The sequence below is a fragment of the Cordyceps fumosorosea genome (assembly GCF_001636725.1).
Source record: "Cordyceps fumosorosea ARSEF 2679 chromosome Unknown scaffold_15, whole genome shotgun sequence".
NCBI classification, from domain to species: domain Eukaryota; kingdom Fungi; phylum Ascomycota; class Sordariomycetes; order Hypocreales; family Cordycipitaceae; genus Cordyceps; species Cordyceps fumosorosea.
In genome coordinates, this window is record NW_017387315.1 from 82,375 (window position 1) to 95,340 (window position 12,966).

The window sequence follows — 12,966 nt, forward strand, 5'->3', positions numbered from 1 at the left end:
GGTTGCGGAATTCAGCTGCATATGACTCACAAGATATATAGGAGCGAGGAAGACAGACGATACCATTACAGTGATGCATTGATAGAAAACGAGGTAGATTTGTCAGACTAGGACAACATGGTAAACTATGAAATAGCGAGTGTTTATTGAAATAACTTAACTAAACCACCAGGTATTCAAGTTACAGCATCGCAACCGTGACGTTATCCACAAACATCAAAGTCCCGATTGCACGAACACCAAAACCGCCACTCTTGTACGTGCCATCATGCACCGATATCCTCGGCTTGCTCATGTCCCCGACGTAAACGGAGATGGAATCGCCCTTGGCCTCCACGCGCACGCGCTGCACCATGCCCGCCTTGACATCCGCGGCGTTGACCTGCGACAGCTGCTTCCAGCCGTTGCCGTCCGCGAGGCCGAACACCACCGAGCCGCCGGCGACGCCCGCGTAGTAGCCCTTGTAGCTGTCCGCGCCGGCCGCCGCGGACCCGACGGCCACGCGGAAGATGAGGCCGCCGTTGCCGCCGGAGGTGCTCGTCACCTTGACGTTGGCCTCGAAGGCGAGGTCGCCGAGCGTTGCCTTGTCGCCCTTGACGAGCGCCTTGCCGCCCGGGTTGAAGGAGATCATCTGGCCCTGGTCCGCGCTGAACTTGCCGTCCACGACGGCCCAGCGGTCCAGGTTCTGGGAGGAGAAGTCGTCGGAGAAGAAGGCGGTGCTGGTGGGTGACTGGCTGGACGTGGTCGATGTGGAGGAGGTGCTGGTCGGCTTGGAGGTGCTGGTTGTCGTGGTCGAGCTGACAGGCGGAGGAGGCACATAGGCGTCGCCGCCGGAGACGCAGCCCAGGGATACGCTGGGAGTCTTCTTGTTACTGGCGTCCTTGCTGTAGCCCCAGACCGTGGCGACCATGTAGGTCCTGTTGGCCGCCGCCTGGTAGGCGACGGTGCTGCTCGGGTCGTGGTACCCGGTGCCTATGCGCCAGCTGTACAGCTGCTGGTTCTGACTCGTCTGGAGCAAGCCCTCGTCGTGATCCGCCAGCGTACGACTATCAAAAGCTGCGAGTTCCCTTTTGTTAGCTTAGATGCTACCGTCATACAGGAAAAGACAACTCACCAATAACGTCTTGTCGCGCCTGGCCAAACGAGTCGAAGCAGCGCTCAGGGATGTTGTCAAAGATGCCCGCCGAGCACATGCTGTTCTCGTCCAGCGTACCCCAGCTGCTCGTCAGGCTGTCCTGGAGGTCCTTGACGCACGCGCTGGGCAGGAACGCGCACTGGTCGTCGCCGCCGTCCACGGCCTTCTTCACCTCGGGCTTGGTCGACACGAAGATGTGCCGGCAGACGTACCACGACGGGTCCATGGCCCTGGGCTGCCCGTTGTCCATGAGCGCGGCGGGCGCCCCAAAGGTGAGCGACGTGAGGACGGTGGTCGCGTCCTGCACGATCTGCTCCGACAACGGCATCTCCTCGCCCACGGAGAGGTAGATGCGGTGCACGTCCTTGGTGCTGCCGGGGTACGGCTTGGTCCAGTCGAAGCCCTGGACGGCGGCCGACTTGGAGGCGACGGGCGTCGCGAAGCTCTTGCTCACGTCGCCATAGGGCGCGGAGAGGATGTTGCTCGAGTTTTGAAAGTAGTCAAAGTAGTCCAGGTAAAACGGACTGCTGCCGGAGACTGCCATTGTGATGCTTGATGCTTCTTGGCCGGACGATGGAGGAGCAGAGAGACGACACAGGCAGAGGAGGGGGGGACTGGAGTGTCAGTCGCGATAAAGGGTGCGACTCGGAGCTCAGGGACTCTTTAGGAGTTCTACTATGAGCATCAGCGCAAGTCGCCGGCTGCTTGCTTGCATTGCAGGCTCACATCCAGGATCCTTCCCTTTTTAGAACTTTTATGCATATAACCCCTTGTCCGTTGGTCCCCGCCGCCCCCGCCGCCTTCCGGCTGCCGCCCCCCCGGAGCCCATAGTGGGGCCGAGACCAAGCTGCCCGGTCAGGCAATCCCGGAACGCTATGATAGCCCCGTCAGACGCTAAACCAACTAATTCGTACCTTTACGCGACTCATATCACTGCAGGTCCAGCAAAGATTTGCAATTAATCTTTCCCCGAAGCGAGCCGCAAGTCTCGACGCATTATCGCCTGTCGTTGCCATTTGCAGTAGCCGCCGAGTCGCACAATCAGCGGCGGGATATCGCAAGAGTGGCAATGGCCGGAGTGGCTTGTTGGGGCTGCTTAGAGAGGATGCTCCGTGTAATTAGGTTTGGCAGAAGGACGGGTATTTCGGCACCTATGCGCATGAATTGGTAATCTTGGTGCAAGTTGGTGGCAAGTGAGGAGTTAGTCGGCAGTGTGCGAAACGAGTTGCAAAGACAAAGGCGTTAGGCAATGCGAGCTCACGACTTACCAGGCTCATGATTTAGCCGGCTCACGTTTACTTGGCACAGTTTGCTCAAGTGCTTGTTCAGAGAAAGTACAACAATCAACATATTCAGACAACTACTCAAGACTGAAAATTCTGTAATGGAGGTAGCCGCAACATAGCACCAAAAATCTCCACCCCCCCCTTTAGCACGCGGTGAACCTCACCTTGACAGCCTTCCACAGCTCCAAAGTCTGAAAGTGCGTCTTGGCCGCGTCCGTGTAGTCGACGCTCGGCGCCTTGGGCCCGTCCTTGGGAAACTTGTCGCGGCCGTAGTTGGCCACGTACGAGCGAAAATCCTTGCGCAGGTCCTTCTTGAGCCCCTTGACCGTCTCGTCCACGTTGACGCGCTCGTACTTTTCCCCGTCAAACTCGTTGGTGATGGTGTCCGTCTTGACGTCCGCCTCGTCCAGCCCGAAGCCCGGATTCGGCAGGTCCGGCCGGCCCTTGACCGGGTTCGGGCTCGTCGCCGTGCGCGACCGCGTCAGGTCCTTCTTCAGCCAGTCGCCAAAGTCGTCGGTGCGGATCGACTCGATCATCTTGGTCGCGCCCTTCATCCGGTCCAGCTTGGCCTTGACCTTCTCGTCCAGGGCCGCGTCGCCGGCGCGCTTCTTGGTAAAGTCCTTGTCAGCGGCCATGTCCTCGACCATCTTGGCGACCATTTCGTGCAGGAGGAAGTAGTAGCTCTTGCCCGTCTTCTTCTTGAGCGACTCGAGGCCGCGGTTGAAGCGCATGCCCTGCACGTCCTTGTTGAAGCCGGCGCCGTCCAGCTCCTTGGCCACGGTCATCATGTCGCGCGAGTCGCTGGGGCCTTCGATGCTGCACACCTTCTTGTCCATGTTCTGGATGAACTCCTGGAAGGTGAACTTGCCGTCCGCCTCGGTGCCGGGGGGGTTGGGCGTCGCGCCGAGCTTCTTGTGCGTCTTGACGTCGGGGAAGAGGTAGGACTGGTCCTTGCCCTTCCACAACCAGGCCAACTCGTACGCCTCCCAGAGATGGGCGCGTTCAAGGCCTCCAGGGACACCGCCCGCGAGAACTTGAACGCAGAGGAGGCAAAGGGCGCCCAGCCAGGTAGCCCAGTTGAATAGCATGTTTGTGGTGCCTCTTTGCGACGAGACGTTGTCGACAAGTAGTAAAAAGAGAGTGATGAAAAAATTGTAGATTCAATCGATGACAGGAAGAGCCTACATAGTCGGGCCAAGCAGGCCGAACAGGTCACAATCCGGGTGTTGCTGGTATTTGGGCCGGCTTGGCTTACACGCCCACGCCCGTCCAGTCAGGATCCATCAGCTTGCCTTCTCTACAACTCTGTTTCTACACTCTGTTTCTCCCTGTCTACTCCATATCCAGGAACGAAACAAGACAATCTTGCATCTAGTTTCTTTCATGCGACTCTAGCGCTCGGTTGTTCCCGAATAGGTAGTGGCCGTAATAAGGCTGTGTTCCTGGTTTAGCTGTATCTGTTCTAGACTTGGATGCACGTAAGACGGCAATTCTCGCAGGACGACCCCTGCGGCCATTGCAGAATTTCTCGGCAGTATTGTTTGCTCCGGCCAATTCCAAAAATCTGCTAGTCCTGGCTAACGGCTTCCATTGTCGGCCGAAAATCATACCCGGACGGCGTCGAGACCAAGGAACAAGCTTGTTATTCGAGCAGGACACGCTAAAGAGTCCAATATGACTTTAAAACCGGTTACAACGATACACTAACTCCTAGTTGAGGTATTGACCGACCTACATGTTCAGAGATGGCAAATGCCGAGGGTAGGTTCGCATATGGACGCATATGGCCCAGGACTTTAATGGAATGACCATGTCCCTTTTCTTTTCGACATTCAAGCATTCCAAGAACAGTTCCGTTCAAAGAACGTGAGACTTGGAGTATTTTTCTTTCATTCTTTGTTCCTCTTTGCTACGCGTTCATGATGCGGCGAGCTACGGGTTCAGCGGCCTTGGCTCTCTCAGCCATCGTCTCGCTGGCCGCAGCCGTGACTGAGAGTTATTCCGGGCAGTATCCTGATCTTTGCCCAAGAGCTTGTGAAGAAGCCGGCCCGGCGCCTGGAAACTGGACAAAGGTTCATCACTTGGATGAGCTGTCTAGCTGCACAAAGGACCTGGTCTTTGACCTCAACGTCCACAACTCCGTCGATGACCCAACCACGATTCTCACTATTCGTGCTTGTACCTCGACTGGCCACGAAACATTCGACACTGAATCTCAGTTCATTTCACAGGATGAGTCGTCGGCAAACTCCACCCAGAATGCCCTTGTCATTTCCAACGACTGCGGTGCCAAGACGACAAAGTCCTACCTGACGCCTCGTGTGGGAGGCCCAATCACTTCGGGTTCCAGCTTCAACACGACAGACATCCCCTCCGCTGTCGGGAAACTCAAGAGCTTCATGGAAAAGGGGGCTCAGTGTGGAAAGTCTATTCTATTTGCCAAGTCGGGCAATGCTGTGGTCGGCCTGTACTCTGGCTCTCAGATTTCCAAGAGCTCTGTGCCCAGTCTGCTTGACGAATTCAGCAAGAAGCTGGAGCATGGCAGCTACTCGATGGAGATTTGCTCCGATAAGCAATCTTCAGACACTTTTGGCGCTGCTGCTGGAGAGTTCAAGAGCCTTGCGACTGTGCAAGCCGCAGTCAAGGGCTGGGTGGACGGCGAGTGTCTCGGTCAAGGCAGCGATGTTGCCCCGATTGAGCTCGAAGTTTTCGTCTCTACTGTAGGCGGAAACTCTACCGGAGCTTCCAACAGCACTATGACTAGTCGAGCCTCTTCCATGCGTCTCCCAAGAGGCGACTGCAAAACGCAGCAGGTCCAGGAGCACGACAGCTGCGCCGCCGTGGCGAGCCGATGCGGCATCTCCGTCAGCGATCTCCAAAAGTACAACGGCGGCGCCTCCGACTTTTGCAACAAGCTGATGCCTAAGCAGCACGTCTGCTGCGGACCGGGGACCCTGCCCGACTTCCGTCCGCAGCCGCAGCCGGACGGCACGTGCCACACGTACAAGATCAACCCGGACGAGACGTGCTACCTCATCGCCGACGCCAACTACCTCAAGGCGGACGACATCGAAGGCTTCAACAAGAACACCTGGGGCTGGTCCGGCTGCGAGCACCTGCAGCCCGACCAGATCATCTGCCTCAGCAAGGGCGACCCGCCGATGCCGGCCCCGATCGCCGACGCCACCTGCGGCCCGCAGGTGCCGGGCACCAAGAAGCCGACCGACGGCACCAAGCTGGCCGACCTCAACCCGTGCCCGCTCAACGCCTGCTGCGACGTCTGGGGCTTCTGCGGCACGACCGACGAGTTCTGCACGGCGACGCCCTCGGACACGGGCGCCCCCGGCACGGCCAAGCCGGGCACCAACGGGTGCATCTCCAACTGCGGCCGGAAGCTCGTCAACAACGACAAAGCCCCGGACGAGTTCCGGAGGGTCGGCTACTACGAGGCGTTTGGCAGGAACCGCGATTGTCTCAACATGGAGGTGACCGCCGTCGACACGGACAAGTACACGCACATCCACTTTGCCTTTGCGACTGTCACGTCCGCTTTTGCGGTGGACATCTCGGACTCCAAGGACCAGTTTGACAAGTTTGTCAAGATGGACAAGATCAAGAAAGTCCTGTCGTTTGGTGGCTGGGATTTCTCGACCAAGCCAGAGACCTTTCAGCGGTTCCGAGACGCCACCAAGCCGGGTAACCGAGACGCGTTTATTGCCAGCTTGGTCGATTTCGTCGGTCATGTAAGTCTAATATGGGCGAAACTGTAGAAAAGGAATGCTAATGGTTGATCTAGAATGCGATTGATGGGCTCGACTTTGACTGGGAGTACCCTGGTGTAAGTGCTACTTCAAGCGTGTAACCAACGAGTACTAATGTGCCACTAGGCACCTGATATCCCCGACATTCCGCCCGGTGATAAGGGCGAGGGAGACAACTACCTAGACTTCCTCAAAGCTCTCAAGGCAAAGATGCCTAGTGGCAAAACCATTTCCATCGCCCTGCCTGCTTCATACTGGTACTTGAAGCAGTACCCGGTCAAGAAGATGGCCGATGTGGTGGACTACTTTATCTACATGACTTATGATTTGCATGGACAATGGGGTAAGTCTCGCAAATGTAAGAACTATTAAAGATCCCTGCTGACAGCGACAGACGTTGGCAACAAGTATGCTACGCTTAACTGCCCCTCGGGCAATTGTCTTCGCTCTCACGTCAATAAGACCGAGACAATGGACTCCCTCATCCTCATCACCAAAGCCGGCGTAGAGTCTCGCAAAATCGTTGTCGGAGTCAGCAGCTACGGAAGAAGTTTCCGAATGCAGGACCCGTCATGCTCCGGGCCCTTGTGCTTCTACACGGGCACGCGAGACCACTCTGAAGCGTACAAGGGCCGCTGCACAGTCACCTCTGGCTATATCTCCAACGCAGAGATGGCAGAAATCGTCGAACTCCAGTCGTACTCGACGGTCAAGCAGTACTACGATAAAGACTCGGACTCTAATGTTCTCGAGTATGGAGACGGCAATGCCATCGACTGGGTGGCGTACATGGACGATGAGACCAAGGCCTCTCGATCAGACTGGGTCAAGGGTCTCAACTTTGCTGGAACCTCGGACTGGGCCGCGGATCTCAACAGCTTTGATGGCGATGACTTTTCAGATGCGGGCATGCCGGATGTTCCAACCACAGACCTTGACAACATTGACTGCGATCCGGATCTGAACCCGGGCAACATGAAGGACCTGAGCGACAAGGCAGACAGCTTGCCGGTGCGCTGCCAATCGCTCTTCGCATTGGACATTCTCATGAACGCGCTCGATGACAGCCTCTCTCTGTTCAACGTCAACTCCAAGGACTACGATGACAAGTTTGGCTACTACGAGCAATGGGTCAAGGACGGCATCGACGACCGCCTTCGCGAGTTCCTCAACTTCCGCAAGGACGTCAAGGACGCGCCCGGCCTCGACTTCTTCGACTGCAAGTACACCTGGGGTAGGAAGACGGACACCACCTCGTGCACGGGGATGCCGCACTTTTGGGACTACAACGACGTGTCGTGGACGGTCGAGTTCATCCTCAAGGACGAGAAGGGCTTCTACGACTCGCTGGTCGAGAACACGGGCGTGGACAAGGACTGGATCAAGTTCGGCACCCGGGACGACGGCTACGACTGCGCGGACCCGGGCATCGACGAGCCGCGGCGGCCCGGCGGCGGCGTCTCGCCGCCCTGCCGGCGCATCAAGCACACGTACCAGAACTTCCCGATGAAGAAGAGCGACTCGGACATCCACGTAGGCAACCCAAAGGCCATCATCGAGGCGTCGATGAGCAACATCACGGCGCTCGGCGACTCGCTGCTCGCCGGGTACGGCTCCGTCGGCTTCGGCGTGTACAGCGAGGGCAACCCGGACGCGTCCGAGATCGACGCCGTCGTCGCCTACGCCATGCCAGTCTTCCAGCTGCAGCAAGCCGTCGAGAGCATGAAGGACATCAAGGACATTGGCGAGAAGGCCAAGGAGGAGAAGCGCAAGCAGCTCATCCTCACCATCCTCACCTTTGTCTTCATGGCCCTGCCGTTCGTCGGCGAGGCGCTCGGCCCCATCGTCGGCAGCGCGGCGGCGCTCGCCCGAATCGCGCTCATCGTCTCCGAGGTCGGCAACGCGGCCGTCACCATCGCGGACATTGTCGGCGACCCGACGTCGGCGCCGTTTGCGATCCTGGGGCTGATCGTGGGCGTCGGAGGAGGCACGGGCAAGGTGACCAAGGCGGAGGGCCTGGGCAAGGCGGCGGCGGCGCGGGCGATCATGAAGGACGGCGACCTGGCCAAGTTTCCGGCGCGCTTCAGGGAGCTGGACAGCCAGGTGCAGAAGATTGTGAGCAAGACAAAGGACAAGGTGTGCCACCTCAAGTTTTGATGGACTGGCTAGTCAGAGGTGGGAGTTGTCGGACTGAATCAACACAACACTCATTAGTTTATCATTACTCATGTGAAGAAAGACGTCAATAGAGCATATGAAAGTGACTATCGTGAGCAAGTTGTTGCTCTGATGGTGAGCATCTTATCAGATGCAAGTGAGAGATGGTGGGATGGCTGGGATGGCTGGGATGGATGGGCGGTTTGGGCAGGGGGAGAGAAAAGGCTTGAAAATGATGCCTGAATGAATGCCTGACCAGTTATTATTAGTGACGCCATCGACTTGGTTGGGGCTTTATTATTAGGGAGCTCCTGTAACCGCTAAAGACGTTAAAAAAGAACGCTAAAAAGAACCGAACAAAGGTCTGTTGGGTGATTGAAGAAGCGCCAAATTGTCGCGCGTTTTAACGGGAAGCCCCCCCTAAATTAGCCCTTACAACTAGCCCCTAAAAAGACCGCTAGAGCTACCTGAGCTCTTCCCGGCCGCCATCCGCCATCCGCCCTCCCCCACCGCTCTTCGCTCTTTGCCAACACTCACCACAGCCTTGTAGATATTCTCTTCTCTCCATCGCCCAGCCCGGCCTACGGCGTCCATTCCTTTTTATTCCCCCGACATATTGTATTTTTATTCTCCTCCTCTCGAATGGGCAGTCGGGCTCTTCAACCTCTTGCCAATCTCAAACCAACCTGGTGGCGCCATCTCCCTCACGCCACCATCACCATCCATACCCCTGCCAGCCGCAAAGGGTTGACGCGCCCACCACCACCTCGCCTCCTCCCGTCCCTCTTCGCCGCACACGGCTCCGACTCCCATCTTAACGGCTCCGACCCTTTTTCTTCTTCCGCAAACACGACTCTTCCACTGAGCCGAACCAAGCGCAATGCAGGCGGCCGCCAAAGGCAAGGCCGACTACCAGGGCCGGAGGACAAAGGTATGTCACTTGCGCCAACAACCCCTATGGCTGTTTTGCTTTTTCTCCGAGCTTCTTCGTCGATGCTGCGTGCGCCTCAAAAAAAAAACTCAATGCTATCCGTTCATGCAATTTGGACTCTGCCATACTGACGACCCGATCTCTTCTCCCATAGCTCGCCAATTCCTACCAGGAGCTGCTCAAGTCAGTACCCGCCATCTCGCGACGCCGCCTCGCCTCGCCTGGCCTTGACCACGGCAGCTAACCAGCCGGCAGTGAATTCTCCAGCAGCGATCTCAAATCGGTCGGAAATTACACACTCGGACGACTAATAGGCAAAGGTTCATTCGGAAAGGTCTACCTAGCTACACACAAGCTCACCAACGGCTCCAAGGTGCGCCGGCTCTCTCCTCCCCTGTGTCGCAGCGTCTCATGTTCCATATAGGTTGTCCTCAAATCGGCAAACAAAAACGATTCGAATCTCGCCCGCGAAATTCACCACCACCGACAATTTGTCCATCCCCACATTGCCCGTCTGTACGAAGTCATCGTAACGGAGAACCTTGTGTGGCTTGTTCTGGAATACTGCTCCGGTAAGCTGTGCCACGCGACAACGGTCCGTCCGGGACATTAACATGCGACAGGCGATGAGCTGTACAACTACCTTCTCGACCACGGCCCGCTACCCGTTGACAAGGTGCAAAAGATCTTTGCACAGCTCGTCGGCGCCGTCAGCTACGTGCACCTGCAATCTTGCGTACACCGCGACCTCAAGCTCGAAAATATACTCTTCGATAGGCACGAGAATGTCAAGCTGGTGGATTTTGGGTTTACGCGCGAATATGAGGGCCGAGTGAACCACTTGCAGACCTTTTGCGGAACGATATGCTACTCGGCACCAGAAATGCTCAAGGGTGAAAAATATGCTGGCGAAAAGGTTGACATCTGGAGCCTAGGTGTTATCCTCTATTCGCTGCTGTGCGGCGAGCTGCCATTCGACGATGATGACGACAACGTCACGCGGTCACGGATTCTGGGCCAGGAGCCCAAGTACCCGGCCCATCTGCCTTCCGAAGCTGTCGCCCTAATCAAATCGCTATTGTCGAAGCGGCCGATCTTGCGACCTAGCCTACCGGACGTTCTAGCCCATCCGTTTCTGGCCGATCATGCCGCAGCTCAACAAGCGATCCTGCAAATCAAGCCTCAACCTCCATTTGCCTCGCCGCTGGAGAAGGACTGTCTCCAGCGCATGAGGAGCGCCGGCGTCGACATCGATGCCGTGATTGAGAGCGTGTTGTCTCAAAGATGCGATGCGCTGACTGGCTGGTGGATATTGTTACTGGAAAAGGAGGAGCGCAAAATCAAGCGGCGCGAGCTAAAACGTCGAGAAAAAGAAGCAGAGCGGAGTCTGCGCCGTCTCTCGGCTGCCTCGAGTCGATTAGAGCGCCTCGCGCCGACATTGCAGGATGTAGATGAGGATGGAGGCCTCACATCCCATTTTATCCGACTCGGGGACCAACATTCCCAGCGGCGCGGACGAAGCGACCGACGAAGCGCGGGCTACTACGACATTACGATAACAGACCTTCCAGAGCTAACTGAAGTGGCCCGGGAGAATGGCTCTGCGAGCGGTGGCGAGCCTGCACGACCAGCCGATACCCAGTCTATCCGGTCTGTCTCAACTTCTTTTAATCATCGACCCATACCGCCGCCCAAGGAAGGTGTGATCCGCAGTGCAAGGTCACGCGGGTCAACATTGCATCTCATCACAACAGCTGACTCGTTCAACAGCAGAGCGCAGCCAAGCCCCGGGGAGACGAGCAACGGCAAGGCCAACGGCATATCCAAGTGGAAGAAGAAGCCCGGACTCATGGCGCATTGGAAACAGTGGACGCATTGGTTCAAGGAGAACGCCAAGGTGCGGCGCAAAGGCCACGAACGTCACGCGAGTAGGAGCACGCCCGATCTTCATAACAAGGAGAGAAAGGGAAGTGCGGAGAAGGAAGCGAGCCCACGTCCGCAGACGAGCAAGTACCCAAACTCGACAAGCGGAGCGGCTGGCACTTCACCTCTGCCCAAGGGTGTGGTGGCTAATGGCCACTACGGCAGGGCCAACTCGCCGGGACGCCGGGTGCTGTCCAAGAGCAGCACGTCGAGTAGTCTGGCAGCGCCGCAGCCGCACCGACCGAGAGTTTCTAGCAACTCACAAGCATACAAGAGACAGTCTCTTTCGCCAGCGCCAATGACGCCTCGATCCACCGTTCGTCGCTCGTCTGCCGGCTTGCGCGGTCGCAAGTCGACCTCGTCGTCTGTCTCCTCTGTTCGATCACTGCACCATCACCACCACACCCATTCCAAGGCGTCTTCGACCAGCTCGACAGGATCCGTGTCCACATCCAAGACGCCACTCGGCCGAACGCACTCGCCACACCACTCGGTCAAGGTCCTACCCGCCACACCGACGTCGCACGCATTCCCGTCCAACATTCGCCTCGTCCGCGGCTCTCCCGGACCGGCGCCGCTGCAGATCTACAACGAGGGCATGCCGAGCGGCGGTAGCCGGCCGCCTGGATCGCCGAACCCGTTTGCGGGCGGCGTGCAGTTTGCCAAGCGCAAAAAGAACCTCTTCAAGGGTCCGAGCCTGAACCTGCCGACCATCTCGTCGTCGCGCACCTCGAGCGCGGGGTCACACTCGCGCAGCGGTAGCGGCTCCAACATGCGGCGCTCGACCGAGGTGGCGATCCCCGGAATCCAGGAAGAGGACGAGGACCACGTGGCCGAGGAAGAGGAGGAGATTGAAGAGGTGGAAATGTTTAATCCTATTGTGCGTGGGCCGGGCGAGATTGTAGAGGAGCATATCATCGAGGATGATGAATTACCATCGGCGCTGGATCTCAATGACATGGGTCGACGTGCGAGTCAAGATAATGGTGCGAGTGTTGGAGTGAAATGATTATACCCTGCCTTGTAGGGGCCTCCTCAACGGTATTGGCATTTCGTATCATTTCGCGTCATTTCTTCTTCATTTTTCTTCTTCTCTTCCCTTTTTTCTTTTTCTTTTTTGTTCTATTTCTGCTGGAACCAACTATACCCACTTGTTTCAAGCTGCGAGAGTTGACAGATGAATTTGCATATATTACTGTTGCCATCCTCGGGTGGAAGACGCTGAAGCATCTGTAACCGCTGAGGCGAAAGATATTGTCAAAAGAATTGTATTATCATGTATAAAATACACGGAAAATGATTATTACGGAGCTGTTTCCATTCTCATGTACTGCTCTTCCCTGCCGTTCTCTTACCGCCTCTTAGGCCACGGTCTCTGCTCATCTACAGCTCATTGTTCGCGCAGCTCGTCACCTCGTACTCGACCGTGTCGTTGCCCGTCTTCCAGATCTTGGGCTTGAAGTCGAGGTAGACGAGCTCGTTCTTCTCGGGCTTCCAGTCGCCGTCGGTGTCGCGGTAGTACACCATCTCGCCCGAGCCGGCGTCGCGCACCTCGATCGTGGTGTGCGACAGCGTGCCGTCGGTCGTCCACGCGAGGTGGTAGCAGCCGTCCTTGGACACGGCGAAGGGCTTGGAGCAGCGGACGTTGCCATCGGCGTCGACGCACTTCTCCACCGCGTAGTCGAGGACCTTGCCCTTGGAGACAGAGTCGCCACCGGCTGCGAGAGGGGAAGGTTAGCGGAGGGAAGGAACTAGCTTGCCCGGGGGGGGGGG

General features: G+C 57.2%; 5 protein-coding genes across 5 annotated transcripts in view; 2 read left to right on the forward strand and 3 right to left on the reverse strand.

Annotated features, from left to right (window-relative positions):
• Positions 1–181: 181 nt before the first annotated feature.
• On the reverse strand, positions 182–1,679 carry ISF_05948 (hypothetical protein; the record flags this gene model as incomplete). The annotated part of the gene is made up of 2 exons (XM_018849553.1): positions 182–1,056; positions 1,115–1,679. 2 exons carry the CDS (start codon positions 1,677–1,679, stop codon positions 182–184), a joined length of 1,440 nt encoding a protein of 479 aa, XP_018703050.1.
• An 885-nt stretch (positions 1,680–2,564) lies between these two features.
• Positions 2,565–3,509, reverse strand: ISF_05949 (hypothetical protein; the record flags this gene model as incomplete). The annotated part of the gene is made up of 1 exon (XM_018849554.1): positions 2,565–3,509. The coding sequence occupies one exon, from the start codon at positions 3,507–3,509 to the stop codon at positions 2,565–2,567; it is 945 nt and encodes a 314-aa protein (XP_018703051.1).
• An 834-nt stretch (positions 3,510–4,343) lies between these two features.
• ISF_05950 (Glycoside hydrolase, subgroup, catalytic core) lies at positions 4,344–8,339 on the forward strand (the record flags this gene model as incomplete). Its single annotated transcript, XM_018849555.1, has 4 exons — positions 4,344–6,164; positions 6,218–6,259; positions 6,309–6,525; positions 6,577–8,339. 4 exons carry the CDS (start codon positions 4,344–4,346, stop codon positions 8,337–8,339), a joined length of 3,843 nt encoding a protein of 1,280 aa, XP_018703052.1.
• An 880-nt stretch (positions 8,340–9,219) lies between these two features.
• ISF_05951 (serine/threonine protein kinase) lies at positions 9,220–12,202 on the forward strand (the record flags this gene model as incomplete). Its single annotated transcript, XM_018849556.1, has 6 exons — positions 9,220–9,270; positions 9,425–9,453; positions 9,526–9,643; positions 9,695–9,842; positions 9,894–10,920; positions 11,041–12,202. 6 exons carry the CDS (start codon positions 9,220–9,222, stop codon positions 12,200–12,202), a joined length of 2,535 nt encoding a protein of 844 aa, XP_018703053.1.
• Positions 12,203–12,576: 374 nt separating this feature from the next.
• Positions 12,577–12,966, reverse strand: part of ISF_05952 (hypothetical protein) — a gene marked incomplete at both ends in the record, with an annotated part of 480 nt that continues 90 nt past the window's right edge. The window contains one exon of the mRNA XM_018849557.1: positions 12,577–12,911. Coding sequence (XP_018703054.1) covers positions 12,577–12,911 — 335 coding nt within the window. The remainder of the gene's footprint in view (positions 12,912–12,966) is intronic.